At 41.4% G+C, this 21,763-nt stretch overlaps 1 protein-coding gene across 1 annotated transcript in view; it reads left to right on the top strand.

Annotated features, from left to right (window-relative positions):
• FIG4 (polyphosphoinositide phosphatase FIG4) overlaps positions 1-21,288 on the top strand; it is a 147,008-nt gene extending 125,720 nt beyond the window's left edge. Inside the window, 3 exon segments of the mRNA XM_067099669.1 lie at positions 6,216-6,395; positions 14,080-14,150; positions 20,812-21,288. Of these exon segments, the coding sequence (XP_066955770.1) occupies positions 6,216-6,395; positions 14,080-14,150; positions 20,812-21,002 (442 nt within the window). The 3' untranslated portion in view covers positions 21,003-21,288.
• The last annotated feature ends 475 nt before the right edge of the window (positions 21,289-21,763 follow it).

Below are 21,763 nucleotides of genomic sequence, written 5' to 3'. Positions count from 1 at the left end.
TCCCATTTTTCCTGTGATTTCTGTTCATTCACCAAAGACTCCCTTTCTGCTGGATGGTGGCAGTGTAAATGGCCTAGTCCAACCTTCCCAGCTGGATGCTCCTCATATGGAGATTCCAGCACATGCCAGGGCAGAATTGAAGGAGGAGATTTGTAAGATCTCCACAGTTTCAAGGAGTCCCTTGATACTGAGTGCTACCATAATCAGGAAGTTATTGAAGATTCCTGTCAGTAAATTAGAGAAGCCTTGGACACTGTCACCAAGACATTTTCATCCTTTAGGAGAGCGGCTAAAAAGTCCTCAAAGGCCATTCACTTGAAGGTGGGTGTTCTTGCTGAGCAAGCAAGTCCTTAGAGAAGGATACAAATAAGCCCAAGGCTAGGAGGAAGAAGAATCTGTCTCCCAGATCCTAGTTAGGATCAGAGTTTGGCTTCCATAGTGATGTCCCTCCTTTTCTCATAGTACCAACAAATCCTAGCACTGACCAGCTCGGATTCTATCCTTCCCAAGCCAGGAAGATCAGGGACACTTGTTCCCACCCCAGACTTTAATATCAACAGTTCTTGGGATGACATATTGATGTGTATCTTTTTGCCAGATGGCAAATACTTTGTCAACAAGCAAAAGATGATGATCAAGGTGAAGACATGGAAATTAAGGACAGAGCCTCCTTCCCCATATGATATGGTATATGGTCCCTCTTTCCATCAGACCAGAATACAGAAACTGCCAAAGGAGGCTGTCATCCTCCCATCTGTTGTGTCCGCTAATGGAAATTATGGTACTTCAGCCATTCTGGAGAATCAGCATCCCCTCTTGGTAGCCCCAGCCTTCTGACCCATCATTGAAGTTGGGCTTCATGCTAATGCAGATTTTCAGAAGTTTGCAGTTACTAGGGACATGAGACAGTAGCAGAGATAAAGCTATTTGTTTCAGCCACCCCCTTGAACAGAAACAGCTTCACTGAACAAGGCTTCCCAGCAATTTGGTGTGGGTAAAGTCTCAGGCAGGACAGCCACATCTGAGCTCCAAGAGAGGCACCATCTCCTCTTCACCAGAGATGAGTGCTCATGAAAACTGCATATGGTGGTTGACGGATTCCAGTCAAAAGGTAATCTGATGAACAGGGACAAGAGGCATTTTGTATGGCTGGGACTTCACTTCGATATACTTTGCATCCAGAGTTCTCTAACCAGTCTCGGGTCGAGATCAAGAATGATCTACAAGGGTTCCTGGCCCAGTGCATTGTTTCTCAAGAACAGTTTGGATGGATCTTGGGCCTTCTCACAGTTGGTGTCTCTGGTGGATCCAGTCCTCAAACTGTCTCAAGAAGTGAACTCAGTCTGGCTCTCAAGGTTGGTTGGGAAGATACTCCATCTGAAGGCCATGCAGGTAGTTGTACACATGGATCCTACTTGGCAAGTTGGGGAGGTCACTGGGATGAACATCAGGTAGCTAGATGATGTTCATCTCATTTTAAAGAGCTATCATATCAGTTACCTAGAACTAATAGCCATCTTCCTGTCTCACAGAAAATTGAAGCCTTTGATAAGGACCCACACACTTTGGTCCTGGATAACATGACAGCAGTGACTTGTACCAGAAGACTCCTGCTCAGGTCTTCTCATTGCAGTCATGCTGTCCATCCTGTGGATGGCTCAAGAAAGGAAATAGCACTAGGAAGCAGTCCACTCCCCGTCAACCAAGTGCATGTTGGGCATACCCTCCTTCCAAGTGATTATCAGCCTGCTTCCACATATAGAGATGGACCTGCTTGTTACATAAGCAAACCATCAACTCTCACTGTATGTGTCTACAAACCTGGAAAATCAGGCAGTAGTAAGATGTACATTCTTGTAGGACTGGAACACACTGAGGGCAATCTACTGCTTTCCTTCGTTGTCACAGATCACAAAAAGGTTTTGAACCAGCTGCTAGACTTCAGTGGAACTTACTAAATGGTGGCTCCAAATTTGCCCATCATTCATAGGTTTGTTCTACTACAGCAACAGATGAGAAAGTTAATTGCATTTTCAAGTGATGTTCTGTCCCAAAAAGGAGGAAAAGTGTCCCCAAAGCCTCTTCTGACCAATGACCTTCAGGTGTGGATTTTACAAGTATGGCTTATACTGTAAAGATTTATCATCTAGCGCTGCTAGGTATATGGTGCAGAAACTTATAAACTTTCTCAGTCCGATAATACAAATTCCTTTGCCAAGTGTGGTTGTACTACCTCCACAAACAGAGAGCCCTGTTGAAATTACAGTTGAAACTGCTCTGAATTTTCTGATTCACCTGTGTGAGGACAAGTGCCTTGCCACTATCACAATTATAACATACCAGGCTGAGCAACTGGAACCTTAGCTCTATGGGTTTGGCATACATACCACTGCTGAGGTCATTAGCTCCCTCCTCCTGTCCTTTGCACTGCAAAGACCAGCCAGTATAAGAGCTCCTGTTATCTGCTCCTTGGATAAGGATCTACAGTTCCTATTGCCTCCTCAGTTCACAACCAACATTTGTCTTCTTAACTGGCGCGGCATCAGGAGCTTGGATCATAAAAGTCAGCTCTTGCAAAGAACAACCCCTGCAAGGGCTCCTATTACCTGGTCTTAGAATAAGATCCTGCAACTCCTGTCATCTCCTCAGTTTGTGGTCCTAATATAACCAGGACCCCACATGCTTCAGAGGGGTATCTTCTTGACTGCCTTGTCATCAGGAGCCTAGATCACCAAACGTGGTTCTCTTAGACAGGGTCGATACTTCATGGTCCGCAAGCCTGGTGTCCCCTGGCCCATTATTCCTGACCAAGAATGAGGAATTTTTGATGAGGAAATCCCCTATTGTTTTGTGGGAAGTGGATGTTATAAACATAACATTGTGCCCATTCCTGTCACTCCAGGTTTACCTTGATGTCACAGAGAGCATCACAGATGGTTCTCTTTTCTTACACCCCACCTCTTAACAAGACACTCTCACTGCATGGGTTAAGAATCATCATAATGTCCCATATTGAAAAGGCAGACCCAAGTCCTTCTGTAAGGTACATAACATCCTCAGGCTGAGCAGCTTACTGGCTTCTTTGGAAACTTTCCTTGCTCTTTTAAGGAAGTTTCAGACTTTGTGGGGGATCATCAGAGACAGTGTTTCTCAAATATTACTGCCATGAGATTGACGAGGTTCAATAGCAATGCATGTCAGTAGGTGGTATGGTAAATCCTAGCCCCATATTTCTGGTACATTGTGCTTATCTCATATTCCATCCAAACATTGTTAGGTAAGTCTTCTTAATGCCATATGGTTAACATACCCACAGATTGTCATATGGTTAACATACGTACAGTTTTGTATCCCTCTGTATTGGCTGGTAATTTCTCACAGAAGCACTGAATAAAAGATCCCTCACATGGCTGTGGTGCTTGGTTTCTTTTGAGAATCATCAAAACAGAGTAATTATTCTACATTCCATGCTGACAGTTGTTGACTAATTTATTGTCTTGGTTAACACACCTACAGTTTCTTTATCCTTTTTTATTCACTGTTAATTCCACACTGCTACCTCGAATAGAAGAGGATAGGTGATCCCTCCCAAGACTTTTGCCATTAACTGTTCTCTTCTAGGCAATTGGGTGTTCTGTCTTTAGGAAATAGGCCATTTCATTACATGTTCTTCTTTTATCTGCTTCTTTGAGACAAGCAGCAACTACACTAACTAAAAACATGTTTTGATGTAAGGAAAGGCCTCTCAAACCCCTATGCTTTCCTTGACATAAAAGGAATAGGAATCTCTGGTTTATGCTTCATTTACAGACCTGGCAAGTAGCAGTGTCAAAGATTCAGTCTACCTGCAGAAGAATGGGTGAATCGTGATCATCAAGATAGCCACTGTAGGCAAGATAAAGAGCCTTCTTGCCTTCAGGTCCATTTACATTCCAACACTGTGCCCACAGTAGCTCTACTCTGGCCTAAGACTGGCTATGAGAGAACTCTTGACATTAGTCAAGTTTGTCACGGACCCATAGCAGCTACCAAAACTGGGGTTTCCTGTGTCAGAAGCTGTTTTTCTGTGTATTCTGGTATTGGAAAAGGCTAAAAGTTTTGGTCATCTGTCTTTATTGTTCACTGAGTTCTTGGTTCCACTTACAGATGAGTTACTGCGGAACTCTCAGTTGTGGCAGCAGAAGAAGATTCTTCAGTGAGTTCCTCAGGACCATGGGGTTTTCATGGTCATGGACACCAAGAGTTTCAGGAGATTCCTTCAGATAACATCTTTATGGATAAAGACAATGAAGTTTGTAAGATCAGTAAGGAAGGGGGACTTTATGATCGCACTGGATCTTAAGGACATACTTCCACATCCCAACTACTCATCATTAAGGAAGTTCTCTTATTTTATGTGAGAAGGAAAGGCTTATTAGTTCCACTTCCTTTCCTTTGGCATGTTGACAAGGGCTCAAGTGTTTACCAGAACTTGTTGCAACATGATCCCACATAGCAGTGATTCATCTGTGCCATTACCATGACTACTGGCTAATTATGACCTTGTCAAGGAGTGATTCACTTCATTGCTTTCCATTCTCCTCAGGCTCTGTCATTCCATGGATCTATAGGTGTAATGAAAGAAATTCCAACGTGGCCCTTCTAAGGAAGCCATTTACATGGAGATGTGGATTGCCAATCAGGAGTAGCTCACTCACCAACCTTCAGAGAACAGGGTTCATTGTCTCTTTGTCAAACTGACAGTTTTGACAAAGAGACAGCCAGTTGCTGAGTCTTGGCAGACAGTAATTGGTCTCCAAGTATCCTTTGAAGTGTTGGTCCCACACAACCATACCAGGAATTCAAGTTGGTATGGTTGTGTGGGACCAACACTTCAAAGGATACCAGGAGACCAATTACTATCTGCCAAGACTCAGCACCTGGCTGTCTCTTTGTCAAAACTTTCCAACTCAAGCTAGCTAATTGTTGCAGGGCATCTTCAGTGTTCAAGGAGTTACTAGTCCAGTAGCAGATAAGGCATTGCAGAACCTCCATTAGTGGTGGCAGAAGGAGATTCTTCAGCAAGGCAAATTTCTGTATTTCCTCAAGAACTAGTGGTTCTCATGTTCTTGGATGTATCAGTTTAGCTTTAGGCTGCTTCATTTGAGAGGTTCTTAGTCACAAGAGGACCAGCATTTGCATATAAATTTCTAGGAACTAAATGTCTCTAAGCATTTGCAGCATCCTTGGAAGGGAAAAGCATTGAGGGTCATGTCCTGAGGCACTATCACCATCATTTACCCCAAGAACCAGGGAGATACCAGCAGAATCAGTTTGTCACAGTCTTAGAAATCCTTGTCTTGGTAGTCAGTACCCAGGTTACTTCAAGAGCTTGAAACATGGTCACCAGCACTCCAGTAGGTTGATGGATTGATTGGTTATGAAATTTAGGTCTTGAAGACCTTTTAGATCCTCTCGTCAAATTGGTCTCTAAACAGGCCGTTTACAACATGTTTGGCAAGTGCTGGGTACCCCTATAGTCAACCTCTAGTCAATGAATTGCTCACTTTAGATGGACCCAAAAACTTGAAGTGCAATGTTGGGACAGTCTAAATGTTTGTGTCTGTATCCCAGGAAGGTCCATGTAAAGTTGTAAGCATCATCAAACTTTTAGATAACTATCGTTGCTTCGTTTTGGCCCCAACATAAGTAGTTTACTGACCTCTTCTGTTTCATCATGGAGAGGCCCAGGGTCTTTCCCTTCTGGAGGATGCTTCTGCAACAGCCCCACTTTCATAAGTTTCACGGTCATTGTCCTTACACCTTCACAGTGGAGGTTTTCCAGCCAAGGCTCAGAGAGAGAGCTTTTGTTATCTGCAATACTGTGTCTCAATCTATCATGGTAATTTGTTTTAGTTGCATAGCCAAGTTAAGCAGCTCCAGTTTCCCTGAAGCTGACAGATTAAATGTAGTGTTCTGTTAGTAGTATGTCAAGAAATGATTAAATTGAAATTTGTGTCTGTATATCCACTTTGCAGTAAAGGCTTTTAACCCTCTTCCATGTCTTATGTCCAACTCTGCATGTAAAGTATTTGTAATTGTTTTGACTGCTTTACTCCTCTTTATGTTACTATATTATGTAATTACAGTGTGTTCTTTTATTACTAAATGTATCTTTATTGTTTGTGTGTGTATTAAGGTAACTTAGATTGAATGACATAACTTTTTATTTTTAGTTCTACTGAAAGTGAAGCCAGTGATGAAGATGAATTATCCATTGCAAGTACTGTCAGTGATGAGGAAGAAGACAGCACAGCCCCTACCTTGTCCTTAGTATCATTTTTTCCTCCTATGACTGATACTTATGGAGATTATTTACATGAACCATCTAGAACTGACAATGCTATATATAAAAGGTGAGTGACAATGCTATATATAAAAGGTGAGTGTTTTCAAAATTCAGTACTCCACTTTTCCTCTGCATAAATTCATTTGAAATTAGTTAACAAGTTTGCAGTTGGTGGCGGTGCACTTTAGGTTGTTCGTTCATACGCAGAACAAACTTGGGTCTTAACATTGTGATAAATCTTCTGGCGCCAGGTGGAAACCTATAATTGTATATGCAAGGAATTGGTGGCCTCTGGCATCTGTCATGGACCAGGAGGGTGACACCACTGACCCAAGCTTGATCTCCTGATGCCTTAGTTATTCTTCTACTGCCTTTAAGTGAGGATATCTCGTTCCTTTCTCTCCTCCCTAAAGCAGGTCTTTTTTTTTTCTATGCCCATGTTTTCTCTTATGTGTTTTAGTGTCATCAGCGGCAGGTTATGCTAGGCCTGTTAACTTCTTTGGAGAAGCTGGTTCCACATGGCCGACTACATCTTTGGTCCTTACAGTGGAGACTAAAGGAATACTGGTCTCCAGCAAGAGATTCCCTTCACATGCAAGTCCCTCTGTCGACAGAAGTGAGAAACGACCTACTGTGGTGGTTGGCAAGAATCTAGCAACAGGATTATAGTACCTACCCCAGTTCAGGAATAGTGCCTCTAATAACCACCCAGTACACTTGGATACTTCTTCAAAGGAAATATTTCCAAAGAAAGTTAACGATGTACTCACCTTTTGGATGTCATGCAACTTAGGAAAGGAGTGAGGGCCTGCCTTTTTAATGAGGGACACTAATATAATTCACTGCCCATGCGGAAAGAGTGGTTTGTTTGGGATGTTTGCCCTGACATCTACTGTAGGTTAACCTTGAGTGCTTGAACTGGGCATAATATTTTATCTGAAATACTGAGTTCCCTTATAAGAAAAGGGGATTTTCCCTTTAAAATGTTCTCATACCAGGCCAGGAATAATAAACCATGGGACAACAGCAAATGACAACTAGGTGCTGATGCCAAAGTAGTCAAGAAGACTGCCTTTTGGAGCATGTGAGTTATAGTTGAATTGGGCCCACTGAATTGAGGGAATGACAGGAATCTGTTAAGGAATTCAAAGCCCATGAAACATGGTTTTTTGGCAACACCTTTTCATCGAAGCATCGGATAAAGGTGAAAGTTGGCAAGTGTATATTTTATAAGCCTAACTAATTTTTGCGAGTATTATTTAGTACCTAAGTTTGATAGTTTTGATATTTATAGAGTAAAATGAAGTTGCCAATGCCAGAACTGAGAAAATCACAGACAAGGGTCCTAAAACCATTCGTGACGTAAACTTGACATCATGAGGCTCTGCCCATCCAACAGGTAGGCAGTGAATGGATATGCTTACACAGTTTAGGCTTCAACAAATTGATAATGGCCAGCAGGATATGGAATTGTCCCTGTGGTTGCAAGACTGCATTTGTGCTACAGCTTGCCACTTGTATACAAGCGAGAAGACCCATGGCAAGATTTACTATAGTGTGAATAGGTAATTATTTCTATAGTGGGTAATAGTTACTTGGCAACACTCATCTCTTGCTGCAGCAAATCGAAGGCTGTAGTGTCAAAACCTGAGGTAAAACAAAACGGATTGTCTTTTTGTATTCCCAACCTGAATAGATGTCGATCTAACAAATGAGCTATAGACTGGTTAATTATGTGGATGAATTACAATGAATTATTTGTAAATTTCATAACCAATTTTCCACTTGGTGAAAGGATGCACACTGAGGCATCTCGCCGCGGGCGGATATTGGTGCCCGTACTGCACACTGATTTTAGGTTGTATAGTCCGACGGTCTAGTTATTATTACCAGTTGGAGCTCTGGGAGTGAGTAGGCTGTCTCTTATAACCCATTCTGGTTTCAACAGGGAACTCAGCTGCTTGGGGTCTTTTTGCCACCTCGTTCCTGTGGTATAAGTTTTTTGGTGAGAAAACCAATCTCCACCTGGGCATCCTCTGTATCCTCTAGTTTAAAGGATGAGAAATTTTTATACATCACATCCTATTCCATAACCAGGACAAGCCTGAATTCCTCTTGGGAGTCATGGATAGCATCTCTGATATGCTGACACTCAGTAGCAAGGTCATGCTTATTACTGCTCATGATTTCCTCCCGGAATTCTGAAAAGTACAGCAAGCAGAATTTTCCTATCAGTGAAGCCTGCATCAACTGACTGAGCCAAGGCAGCTGTATCACCACTGTCTGGCAGTATAGAAGTCCAGGACAAATCACTGCATGCTAAAAGGTAGACACTTCCGATGGGGTTGGGTGGACTTTACCATGGTCCCCTTCAGTATCTGATTACTGCATGAGAGAGGCAAGATTTTCATCTGAGGTATCTGTCTCATGTGAAGCAGACGACTGTTCCCTAGATCTTCTTGATTCAGAAGGGAAATTTCAGTGACCTCTCTCCCAAGGAAAGTCTCTTCATCTCCATTGGATGAGTTGAAGTGGGAGTTTAACATTTAATGCACCAAAATATTTTTGTATAGTGTTTGTAAATTCGCCCCTAAAGGAATCATCGTGCAAATTTGGGAATCGGGCTTAAAAGAGAAGCTTAGAACTATTTATTTTATTAGCGCTAGTCAAAACTTTATTAATAACCCTGTAAATAATCCTGTTAAATGTTCCTAAGCTTCCCTTTTATGCCTGATTCCCATATTGTACAATGATTCCTTTAGGGCCGAATTTACTAACATTGTACAAAAATATGTTGGTTCAATAAATGTTAAACTTATTCCTATAAATCCACTCACAATTGGCTCCTTGTTTCGATTTAATGATCGTTTATACCCCCTCATGTCCTCTGGTATAGTTCAGAAATACTTTTGTCCCAGATGTAGTCTGGAAACTTATGTGGGTTCTCAGAGGATGATGAGGGTTCACATAGACTGCCACAAGGGAGTTAGTTTCTGTACTGGATGTTCACTATCAAATCCTGAACAGTCCATTATACGTGAACATAGCAAAAAATGTAAAGTTCCCATTAAATATGACGATTTTATTACAGTATTGTGGGTCAAAGTTCCAGCCCAAATGAGTTATTGATCCTCGAGTCTCTTCATCAAACAACTTGTTCTGCAATTGCACCCAGTCCACCTCCATGCCCTTGTACCTTTCTTAACCTGTTGTTTTTGTGTACATTCTTTTAGGTTTTGTTTATCTCTTGCCATGGTAGTTCGACCCCCGGTGCTCCTCAAATATTTCTTAACTTTGTAATTTAAAAATTTTTTTTTATTTTTATATGAACTTTTAATCAACATATGTGCTTTTAATTTCTTGTGTAATTTTGTCAGTCTTTACTGTACTTCTATGTATGTGTGAAGTTTTGGTTTTCATTTTAATTAGTGTATAAATGATTTTTTAGACAATTGCAAATTCATATAATTTATATTGGTCATTATTTATTGTACAGAACCCAGAAGATGCATTCATCTGAATGCAAAATGTGTTGGAATAAATTGCAATATTTTGCCATGTTTGTTCCTGCTCCTGCTCCGTGTAAATTATTCAGTAAACAGTATAAAAGTCCTTTGGGGTAAATTTAAGCCCTTTTAACAAATTCACACGGGAGTATGGAATTTGTTTTTTCAACCACTCTTCACTGGATGTCTTACTTGATGCTTATGATTTTTATGCTATCAGCAAGCCAATTACAGCTAGAGCATCATATTTTGATGCTGTGGCTGCTACGAGGACTGAGGAAAAAGACTGTATTGTTAGTGGTGAAGGTTTGCCTGCACAGGTCGACTGTGCAGTCATAACTGTGCAGGTATAACTGAATATTAGTGGCGGCTTTAAGCAACAGTCTTCATTTCTCTTTATCCTTAGATTTTTTGTTAGCTTGCTCCCAGGAACTAAATTTTTTCATGTAAAGATTAATCCCTGCACAGGTGACTTTTGAAGATTTTCTAGTCTCTCTTTGGAGGACTTTAAAAAGTTTTGAAGATAGCCTCTGACTCAGTGTTCAGAGGTTATTTGAATTCCCACTGGGAATCCTCAACAGCAATACTTATGTACAGTAGTGGTGCTTAGTATTGAGGGCTTCCCAGATACTATGCGTTATCTCATTCAGAATTTCTTAAAAAGCCTCAGGCATACTTTCCTTATTATGTACCACTGTCCTTGGGAAGTTTGGCCTGGGTAGCCACATTATCACTGCCAGGCAAAGGCTTTGAAGTCTAATTAATGAAAGACCATAGTCCCTGGAAGGGACAGGAACTTCAGGGTTAGAAGGGTGGGCCCTATTGAGGTTCCTTCTCAACATCAGGTTATTGCACGAGTAAAAAAACTACTTCAGGGAGAGGAGAGTAGCCCTGTTAGGGTCCTTAACATCACATTATTGTATATGGGAGCCTCGTTACATATTCTTTTAAAGGATCCCTCCTATGCAAAAACAAAGTTAATGCCCCGGTGTCTTCCAGATTCAGGAAGGAAAAGTTCATTGGCAAGGTTCACTTCATGCCCGATATTGAGACATCTGTTCCAGTGTATGACTCTTGATCTCCATTGGATCAGGAGTCATACAGGAGGATTGTCAATTTCAGTATCTTGGCATTTTGGCCAGGACATGGAATCTGCTTGGAAACAGAGGGGAATGCTCTCGGCAAGAGCTCTGCCAGAAAGACATATGTACTCTTCTCCCACTATGCTCCCTCTGAAACCTTAGACTTAAGGGCTAGTCTAAATTAAACCTTGCCTTCATGGTTTGCTGCCAGGAGCATGTTGCTTATTTTGCACATGTCCAAAAACTACCTAAACTCAACTGATGGCAGGTGGTATGTCGGTTTATGTTGGGGAAAGCAACCTTTGGGTTTAGCATATTAGTAACTGTAGTAAAGAAAGACAAAAGCCATGAGAAATGGTCAAATGCGTGCCATATACACCTATCAGATAAGCAGAACACACTGGCATGAAACGAACTGACACTTTTGTAAATATGGCCATGACAGCTGGGTGAGAGAGATAGTATAATTAATGTGTCCATGTCATTCCTATAAATCATAATTTAATTAGAGGTACCATTACCAGGTACAAATAGTCTAATATATTAACAAGTAAAGAAGGGTAATCTCAGTCCTGCCAAGAAAAAACATTAGTCGTTACATAAACTTTTATATGTGAAAATGTGCGCAATTTCATGTAGAATACAACAGAAAATAGCTCATGGTTGTAGCTTTATCAGTTTTGAAATATTTTCACATAAATCACGATAACTGCTGTGTTTCAACCTTCGGGTCAACTTTAACTTGGACCGAAATGGTAAAAACGCAATTGTAAGCTAAAACTCTTACATTCTAGTAATATTCAATCGTTTACCTTCATTTTGCAATAAATTGGAAGTCTCTAGCACAATATTTCGATTTATGGTGAATTTTGGGAAAAAACATTTTCCTTGCGCTCTGCGCCGTAACTCGCCAACATCTCAGAAATTCTTTCGTCACGTTGTCATAATATTTGCACAGTTTTATATTAGTCATTACATAAAGTTTTTATATGAAAATATGCGCAATTTCATGTACAATACAACAGAAAATAACTCATGGTTGTAGCTTATATCAGTTTTGAAATATTTTCATATAAATTACGATAAATAGAAAAAATTCGACTTTCGGTCAACTTTAACTCGACCGAAATGGTCGAAAACTGCAATTGTAAGCTAAAACACTTACAGTCTAGTAATATTCAATCAATTAGCTTCATTTTTCAACAAAACAGGAAGTCTCTAGCACAATATTTCGATTTATGGTGAATTTTAAAAAACATTTTTTTACGTCACGTTACGAATTCATGCATCATTTTGTGATAATATTTTCTCTGTGTTGCTTTTGATCGTTTTACAATTTGTTATATACCAAAATCATTGCAATTTAGTGTACAATACAAAGAAAAACAAAATAACCTTGTTAGCTTTAACCATTTTGCTCACAGCGATTTGTATAAAATTATATATGAAAAATTTTTTTTGCGCTGTCATATATTTCAATATTTATATATGATAATGATATTTTTTCCATTTCTGATGGTTGCATACTAAACTTCAGGCAATGACAAAAAAATGAGCCAAAAATGAACTCTTAATCTTAAAAACTAAGCGTGCTGTGATTTTTTGAAAAAAACTTTTTTTCCGCTTCGGCGCTAACTCACTGAACGCTGCCGGCATACGGGAGACGTTTTTGTACATAGGGGCTCGGCGTTTAAGGGTTAAAGGCTAGCCTAGCAAATCTTATTTAAAATACCACCATTATAAACTTATTGGGTAACACAAAATTTAAGATGGGAACTATTTTCTTTTTATCTTTTTTTTTTTTTTACCATGTCTGTTGTAAGTTGAATGGGAGTATCGGGATTATTTCTGAAATTTGTAGACTAGCGTATTTTTATAATGAACAATAGCCTAACAAAAATTGATTGGTGCTGTGTTTAAGTTATTTTTGACCATATAACACTCAATGAGATGCATTTTTAAATAATTGAAACTGACCTAACAAATCAACATTAAAGTACCACCAATATTATAACAGGTGGTACTATACCTCAGCTATCTAAATAATGCTCAGTGAGATTTTTCTACACAATTGAAACTTGCCTAACCAGTTGACACTAACTATTCATATTACATTGGATGGTACTGTACTCTTCAGCTTTCATTTGCTGTTGCAATTATTTAAATGTTCTGGCTCCTCTTATTACACTGGTAACTAATATATCATTGAAACTGTTAATTTCAGTTATTAGGTACAGTAGAGCCATATTTTACTTCTTAGGCTATTTAAAAAAAAGTTGTGACATCACTACCTGGTGGAATAATACATACTAAGAGTAGATCTCCGTAAACACATTTTCCATTCCCCTACAACACAAAAACCCGATATTAAAGATAACGGGGGAAATTTATATACTGTAGTGTATACTTCATTTAAAGTGCTTCCAAATTATTAGAGCCGTAGTATAATAAACATGGGATATTTATTTAATTTAAAACTAAGCCATACCCGGAAACTCCAAGTCACATTTTGTAACCAAAAAGTTAGGCTAAAAAATTATCTAAATACAGTACAGTATACTGATTAAAAAAAATTGACTAATGCTTTTTAGATAAATTCCCAGTTAATGAGATTTAAAAATTGTCAAGTTGACAGCAAAAGCAGAAGGCAAGTCGTAGTCTAAATCCAAAATCCCCACCTTGACAGGTGCACCTGCTAGCAATTTTAACAATTATGCCTAACTGAATAAATTTGAGGGATAAACTTTTTACAGGAGCTTAAGACTAGACATTTAGCTTTCCTCAGCAGATAACTGCAACATTTCATCTTCACGGTCTTTGAAAATGTTCCAGAGCACAGTTGGGATGTGTGAGGGATCTTTGCCAGTTTGTGAGATGTTGCTGCTTTCTTGGGGCTTAAGGATCAATGGGGCTTATGCGCAGTGCTGCTCCCCAGTCTGCAAATGTTCATCTTACCTTAAGTCAAGGATGAGATGTCTAGGATTTGTAAATATCACAGATGTTGGCTTAACATAAGTGGTGGTTTGTATAAAAAAGATTTTATTTTTAAGATTATATATTTTTACTGAGGTACTGTGTAGCTCAGCGTACAAGGTAATACAGTAGCAAGTCATTTTCAAGAAATAATGCTAGATAATTCATGAGGTTATTATAATTTTTTCAGGTTTGAACATATCTATAAGTCAACAAGTGGACCAGTGCAAAAGACTAGTGTGTGCAGTGGCAGTAGTGGAGGTATGTAGGTTTCACCTGTTGCAGGTAGTTTTACTGAAGAAAATATATTTATCTGGAAAGAGGGAGAGGGAGATATTGCACGCATGTGTGTGTACCACACTTGCTTAATTTGTTTTCAGTCAAAAGAGATGACTGTAAATTTTAGCGAGTTACTTTTTAGCTCTAGTTCAACTTAAAATGTGGTTTTACAATATTAATGTCATGGGGCCTGAATTTTTTTTTCATGAAGTTATAAATCCAGGTTTTATAGTTAAGAGTATATTTCATGATAGAAAAGCATCTGTTGTTGCCAAGCTTTGCTACTCAAGTCCAAATCCTTTACCATGTGATAACAAATTTTTCTTCAGAAAGAAACAGTACATCAGTTTTCATTATACCAATGCTCAGTCTACTGCTGATGGAAACAGTAGACCAATTCAGATTGACAAAAAAAAAAATGAAGTGGCATTAGTCCTTATAAGAGTCATGGAGTGTATACTTGAAAGCAAGGCTGGTTATCATACCTACTGCTTTTAAGAAGTACAGTATTACTTTACCAACATTATTTCTTATTTGGCATACTGCAGGCAGTAAAGGTTTTGTGGTATTTCTTTAGCACCCTGATGATGACCACTCACAGCCTTCTTCACCTATCGGGGCTTCGACCTCCGGTAGGTCCGTGAAGGATGCTCATCTGTCCCCACTCCACCTCTTAGGGGTATACTGAGAGTTGGACAGGTCTAGGGTTCAATTCTGGGAATGTTCGCCTTCCCATCCATGAAAGCTTGTGTTTTGGGTACAGTCCTCACACCGGACTGGTCGTATGCTCGAGTGGCAGAGAGGTTGCCCGGGGGTTCTCACTCGCCAAAAGAGATACCAAGTGTCATCGGAGAAACCTGTCGAATAAACAGGTTGACCCAGACCTGGTTTGCCAGAGCCCAGGTCTGTCACTGGACTAACTCCGTGCAGAGGAAATCACCCTCTCATAGCAGGTGACAGCGGTGCTGGAATTGACTGCCATAGCAGCATTCCAGACAGTCTCTTGGATTGATCTCTGGTCCCATTCAGTGGCCAAGATCGCTTCCTCACCCACTTCGAGTGCTGTGAACCCTGAAGAGGAAGACATATTCAAGAGACTGATGCTGTCTGGAGGTAGGGCCATCTACTACCTAGCCTACCAGACAGCTACCCTGGTGTTGAAGAGGAGAGATGCTGTCTTGAATTGGATCACCTGGTTCATCAATATTTGGAGAAGTTTCAGTCTCCAAGGCGGGTGCAGAGGTCGTCATCTCTGCTAGAACAGCACCATCAGAGGGTCCAGGGGTACTCAAATCCTTATAAATGCTAAACATGGATTTGAGAGGGGTAAAGAAAAAAAAAAATAATAATAAACCTGAAAACCTAAAAAAGATATCGTCAGCCTTTCATGGGGTTTATTCTTCCACCAATGGCACAAGTGAGAACTGACTCCCAAATGTCCGTGTCCCTACCCTACCCCACAAGGGATGGCACATGATTATAGTGGCCCAAGTGTAAGCCAAACCTGCTTGCTAATACCGAAGGTATTACGAGAATGCTATCATCCCCACTCTAATCATGTTGTGGGCAAACCAGATAGAATGCTGAGAGTCCTATCCCCAGAACCGGACCCCCCCTGGAATCCATGGTCCAGCCCTATAGAATAGTTCCGCTTGATATCTGTCAGGTCCCAATATTATCAGGCATCTGATGGTCCTACCACAGTTCCTGCTATTTAGCTTCGGATATAAACCCAATCCCAGTTAGGATATTTTTTCCTGTTTATCAGGTCCAATAAATTTTAGCAAAAGTGGAAAATTCCACAAAAATTAATTCAAAGAAAAATATAATGGTATATGGAACTCTTGGACTCAAACCCAGGAACAAGATTCCTGGGGGTCAAGAGCCCCCTCACCATGTCAAGGTGGTCCCAAATCAAGGGGCAGGCTTGGTGGAGCCTGAGGGGCTTAGGGAGCTATGGCCCTCCTTAGGGAGCATTATGTGCAGGGCTTGATTTCTCACATGAGGGCCTCTGATGCCCTCCTGTGACTGCTGCTTATGTGACCGTTACTATGGCAGTGGTTGCAATGCTGACCGGATCTAAGGCTACCACTACAGCGGTGGTTCCTACAGTCATGCATCCTGCTGTGTGCCCTGCAGTGCTCCCTCCGTCTTCCCATTGGGGAGATGTCCTCCAAGCCTTCTTGAGAAGGCCTGCCGTGACTGCAAGAAGAGGTCAAAGAAAAAGTTGTTGTCATATGTCTTCATCTTTGTTGTGTGCTGATGCCCCCTCCCCTTTTTCTTCCAAAGCTTCCAAGTGGAGGAAGAACGTTTCTTCTCCCAGCCGTAAGAAGGCCCTTAGGGCCTCTAATGGTCAGCCTTCTTCCATGGAAGAGGCTAAGAGATCTCTCACATGTTCTCCCAGTTCTGTCTTCATGCACAGGAACCACTTTATGAGGTTCTACAGACCCCATGCCACACGAGCATGGGCTTCCACAGACCCCGTGTCACCTAAACGGGTCCAGGGAGGTCACCTTCCCAAGCCAGTAAAGAACCTTCTACCGCTGCACAGGATTCCATGTACCCCCCTGTATCAGAAGCAACTGTTGCATGGGGCTACATGGACCCCGTGTCATGGGAGCTACAGGTGCACAAGATCCCACAGACTCCTATGTCACTGGTACCAGTCCTGTGAAGACACTTCCAGGGTTGGTAAAGACTCTTCTACTGCTGCACAAGGTTCCACGGACCCCTATGACACCGGTAGGGGTTCCTGGGCTACAGATCTGGACCCGGCCCAACGAGAGAGAGTGAGTGCTCAGCGTGCAGGCTCTGCCTCATTTTTTGCATGTTTTTGCAAGGGAACAGTGCCAGGGTCCCGGAAAGGTGATGCCGGCCCACCAGTCTGCACACTGGGAAAAGCAGAGGAGGTCCCCCCTTGTAGTGTTCCCTTTTATTATTCTTTCTGTTTATATCTGCTATTCATTTAAAAAGATTACTTCTTTACAGATGTTGATCTTTCAGGCTTTGTTATGTAGTAGCGTAGTTTTCCCAGGATGCTTTAAGAAGACACAATTGATTTTTCTTTCTTCATTAGCACCAAAGAAATAACTTTACCATAGAAGTACATGGTGATATGCAGTACAAAATATAGGGTGAGTCAATGTGGGCCTGTCTTCTTATATCAACCCACAATTGGCGAGGCTTGCAACCTCACGCCTTCTTCTTTGTGCCTTAGCAGCTCCTTGTCTCCTGCTTATCTGGCCCTTCTCTTATCAGCTGTCTTTTAGCTGCTCCTTGTCTCCTGCTTATCTGCTGTCTTTTCTTCTCTGCTCTGCTGTGCTGAACTTTTTAAAGATTTCTGGAAGTTAGTTGTCCAACCCCCAGTAGACGGGGATCTTGTTTCTGCCCCACCTTTGTAGATGCTTAATTGGTCATGCAGATTACCTGAAATGCCCTATTTTTGGAATTGTACCTCCCTCAGGGAAGAGTTTTTAAAACACCAAAATTATGAATTTTTCTGGCTGTTATTCCAGTACAAGGCTACCTTGCTTTGTTACGAATTCTTCGTGATTACCAACTCGATTAAGTACAGTCATAATAGCTTCGTAGCCATGATACAATCATATGTTCCTGAGTTTGGCTTTTATAATCATAACACAGGTTTTGCTTTGCGATTTCCAGGTCGACTAAACGTTCCTGAGTTCTGGCCCTGTCATCACGGTATAGCCAAAACACAGATGTTTTGAAATTCTCTCTTTCTCTCTCTCTGTTTGTTTCTTCTAAACCTCTCTCCTTAGAATATTGAAAATTCTTGATTAACACTTAGAATATTGAGAATTCTTAGTTATCACTACATCCTGTCCAGTCTTCTTCACCAGTACAGGTCCAAGCCTCGAAACAGATTGTAGCACGTCTTCGAGATAGTCCCCGTCCACGTGAACGGGTCACTATCCCCAATCTGTGCAGTTGTTGTCACCGCAGGTTGATGACCACCCACAGCCTTCCCTACCTATTGGGGCTTCGGCCTCTGGCAGGTCTGTGAAGGGTGCTCATCTGTCCCCACTCCACTCTGGGAGTCAGACAGGTCTAGGGTTCAATACTGGGAATGTTCACCTTCCCATCCCACCCCATCCAAGAAAACTTGCGTTTTGGGTACAGTCCTCAGACTGGACTGGTCATATGCTCAAGTGGCGGAGAGGTTGCCCAGGGGTTCTCACTCGTCAGAAGAGATACCAAGTGACATCGGAGAAACTTGTCGAATAAACAGGTTGACCCAGTCCTAGTTCGCCAGAGCCCAGGTCTGTCACTGGACCAACTCAATGCAGAGAAAATCTCCCTCTCACAGCAGAAGACAGCGGCGCTGTAATCGACTGCCATGGCAGCATTCCAGTCTCTTGGATCGATCTCTGGTCCCTTTCAGCACTTCGGGTGCTGTGAACCCAGAAGAGGAAGACATATTCAAGAGACTAATGCTGTCTAGAGGTAGGGTCATCTACTACCTAGCCCACTAGACAGCTAACCTGGTGTTGAAGAGGAGACGCTGTCTTGAATTGGATCACCTGGTTCGTCGGTTCTGAGTTAGCCTTGGGCTTTACAAAATGGGCCGATGCGGGGTTCCACTGCCCTCTTCCCTAGAGGAGTGGAAGCTGTGGTGGACAGATGGTCTTCCGTGTGCCGATGCAACCCAACCTTCAGGTCAGGCTGGCACCTCATGTAAGGGTCCTAGGAAGTCCCAGATTTCCAAAGGTCCCATAGGAACACTCAGTCTTCTCCCCCTGTCAGGGTGTGTAGCAGCACCCCTTTCCCAACCTGGGAGAGGAGGCAGGGGTAAGAAGGGAGGAGGACGCTAGGGGCAGCAATACAGAGCAGAAACTTGGGTAGTGGATGTCTTTCAGGTAGGATAACAACTTTCCTTCAAGCTCCTGCCACCCCTCACTAACCATCCAGTCCATCTCTGCACATATGTTCAGCTCCCGGCTCGCTGAAGGATCTCACCCTATGGGGGGAGGTGAAAGTGATGTTGAAGAAAGATGCCATAGAAGTTATAACGAACCATTCTCCGGGGTACCACAGCCGTCTCTTTCTTGTAGAGAAACTGGATGGAGACTGGTCATAGACTTCTATCCCCTGAACAGATTTTTTCACCAAACTCGGTTCAAGATGGAAACGACACGTTCAGTGCTCGCAGCCAGGGAGTCCGACTTCACGTTTTTGGTGGACCTGAAGGATGAGTATTTTCAAATACCCATCCATCAGGTCTGCAAGTACCTCCGCTTTATCCTTGGGGAGACTGTGTACCAGTTCAGGGCACTCTGTTTTGTGCTTTCAACCGCTCCCCACGTGATCACCAGTGTTCACCCTTGTGTCAACTTGGGCCCATTCACACAGAATATGTCTTCTGAGGTACCTCAATGACTGGCTAGTTCTGGTGAACTCCTGTTCATTTGCTATAGGGAAGGTAGACTTCTCAAATTTTGTTGCAGCCCAGGAGTCATGATAAATTTCGAGAAGTCTGATCTCATACCCAAGCAGAGGATAAAGTATCTGGGTATGCTGATAGATATGGCAGCAGTGAGAGTCTACCCCTCTGACTCTTCTATCAGCATGTTCAGAGGAAGCACAGTTGTTCCTGTTTTGACAAGAGTAACCAGCTCAGCATTGGCAAGTTGTTCTCGGCCACCTGTTGTCCTCAAGAGAAGCTGGTCTTCGGCAAGGGACACCTGTTCCTTTCCATTCCTCTCTCAAGAGGAAGTGAGAGGTGGCTGGATGACAGGAACCTCATAGTAAATTTAAGTGTCATACACTCCCCCCCCCTCCCCAGATGCTTCTGTTATTAGATACGTTGACCGAGGGATGGGGCGCACATCTGTCAAGAGTTGCTGACCCTAGAACTGAAGGAAGCTTGCTTAGCTCTTCAAGAGTTCCAGGAGTGATTGATGCAGCACTCAGTGGTTGATGAGCAACAATGCCACAGCAGTGGCATGCATCAACAAGCAGAGGGGGACTGGTATCCCTTCAGCTCCACAGATTGACGGTTCAGGTGTAGGAGTGGGCAGTAGCGCACACAGTGGAGCTGTCAGCCAGATACATCCAGTCAAGAACAACGTAGTGGCAGACAAGCTTAGTCACCAAGACCAGGTATTAGGTACTGTGGTCCTTGCTCCCAGCCATTTTAGATTGTTCAACATGTTGGGCCTACCCATATTTATTATGACTGCACTAGCAGGCTTGTTTTCCTCTTCTTCAAAAATTAGTGCCGTTCCCCACCATAGTGTTCTACCCATAAAGGTCTGAAGTGAAAGTGAACTTTGCAACTTGGATTATTTGGATTAACAGTCTCGAGATCTTTTTGCGTATTGGTATTTGTCTCGTTGCATCTTGGTGTCTGAACGACAAGGATTCTAGTACTTAGATCACGTAGGTCCCATTTAACCAGTCAGTCATTTTTGAGTGATTGTTATCCATCCTGTTAGAAAGAAAGTGATGAACCAAGTGCATCCATCCTTTTAGAAAAAAAAAAAAGTGATGAACAAAGTACTTTTTTGAAAATAGATATTTAATAAAGAATTGACTAATTCTTTTAATCAATTTTTTAGGACCAGAGTTGTGTGTTGGGTACCACTGTCATTTTCAGTTTTAATAGCTAAGGAATTTCTTTCAGTTGCAGTCCCTCTGGTGTTTATTCAGCGTTCAAGCTTCTGCTTAGATTCAACTGTAGAAACTGATCCTCCTACTGTTCCCCGACGCTCTCGTGAATTATATAATAGTTACATTGCCAAGGCAACAAAAGGAACACAACCACCAGCTAACCGAGACCTCCTGATGTACAGGAAATTTGCAAGTTTTGCTTGAGAATTTATCCTATAGTTTATGCTTTCCAGTATATTTTAAATTAGAAATATATTTTAATCAAAACTTTGTATTTTACAAGCTTGTATATTTTGTTCAATCAAGTTTTATGTTTACTTTTCTTGTCAGATCCAATTCTAAAATATTCACACCAAGAGGGGGACCTCCTTATGTACAGGAAATTTGCAAGTTTTGCTTGGGAACGTCTACAATCTATGCTTTCTGACATTTCAATAAAAAACTGTATTTGACAAGTTTGTATATATTGTTCAATAAAGTTTTATATTCAGGTTTACTTTTCTTGTCAGATCCACAAACCAGAATTATATTCATGAGAGTTCAAAGTTATCTTTTTAACAAATTAAAATTAAAGTTTTTATAACTTGCTATGAATTTTCAAAATCAATTTGAAAATGGGAATCATTTTCTGTTTGTGATTGGCATTTACTGCATCTTAAGGGGAAAAAAAAATCTTGAGAAAAAAAAGGGGGGAGGGATTTTTGAAAAAAATCAAAGGCCTTTAATACTAAGGAACATAGTGAACGGTGTAGAGCAAGTTTTTGTTCAAATATGACAAGACTTAGTGTTGTGATAGACCAAGAGTGTGCAATTGCTTTTTGGGGCTATTTATAGGTTCACACAGGAATTATTTGCACTGTACTCTGCACATGCTATGAACAATTGGTTACAACTTTCAGAAACACTAGATTTAGCCTTGTTATAAGCTTCGCATTCGTATACCTTTCTATATGTAATATTACTAA

The sequence above is a fragment of the Macrobrachium rosenbergii genome, chromosome 55 (assembly GCF_040412425.1).
Source record: "Macrobrachium rosenbergii isolate ZJJX-2024 chromosome 55, ASM4041242v1, whole genome shotgun sequence".
Taxonomy (NCBI): Eukaryota; Metazoa; Arthropoda; class Malacostraca; order Decapoda; family Palaemonidae; genus Macrobrachium; species Macrobrachium rosenbergii.
The sequence above is the reverse complement of the archived record's forward strand: the minus strand, read 5'-3'. Positions and strand labels throughout refer to the sequence as shown.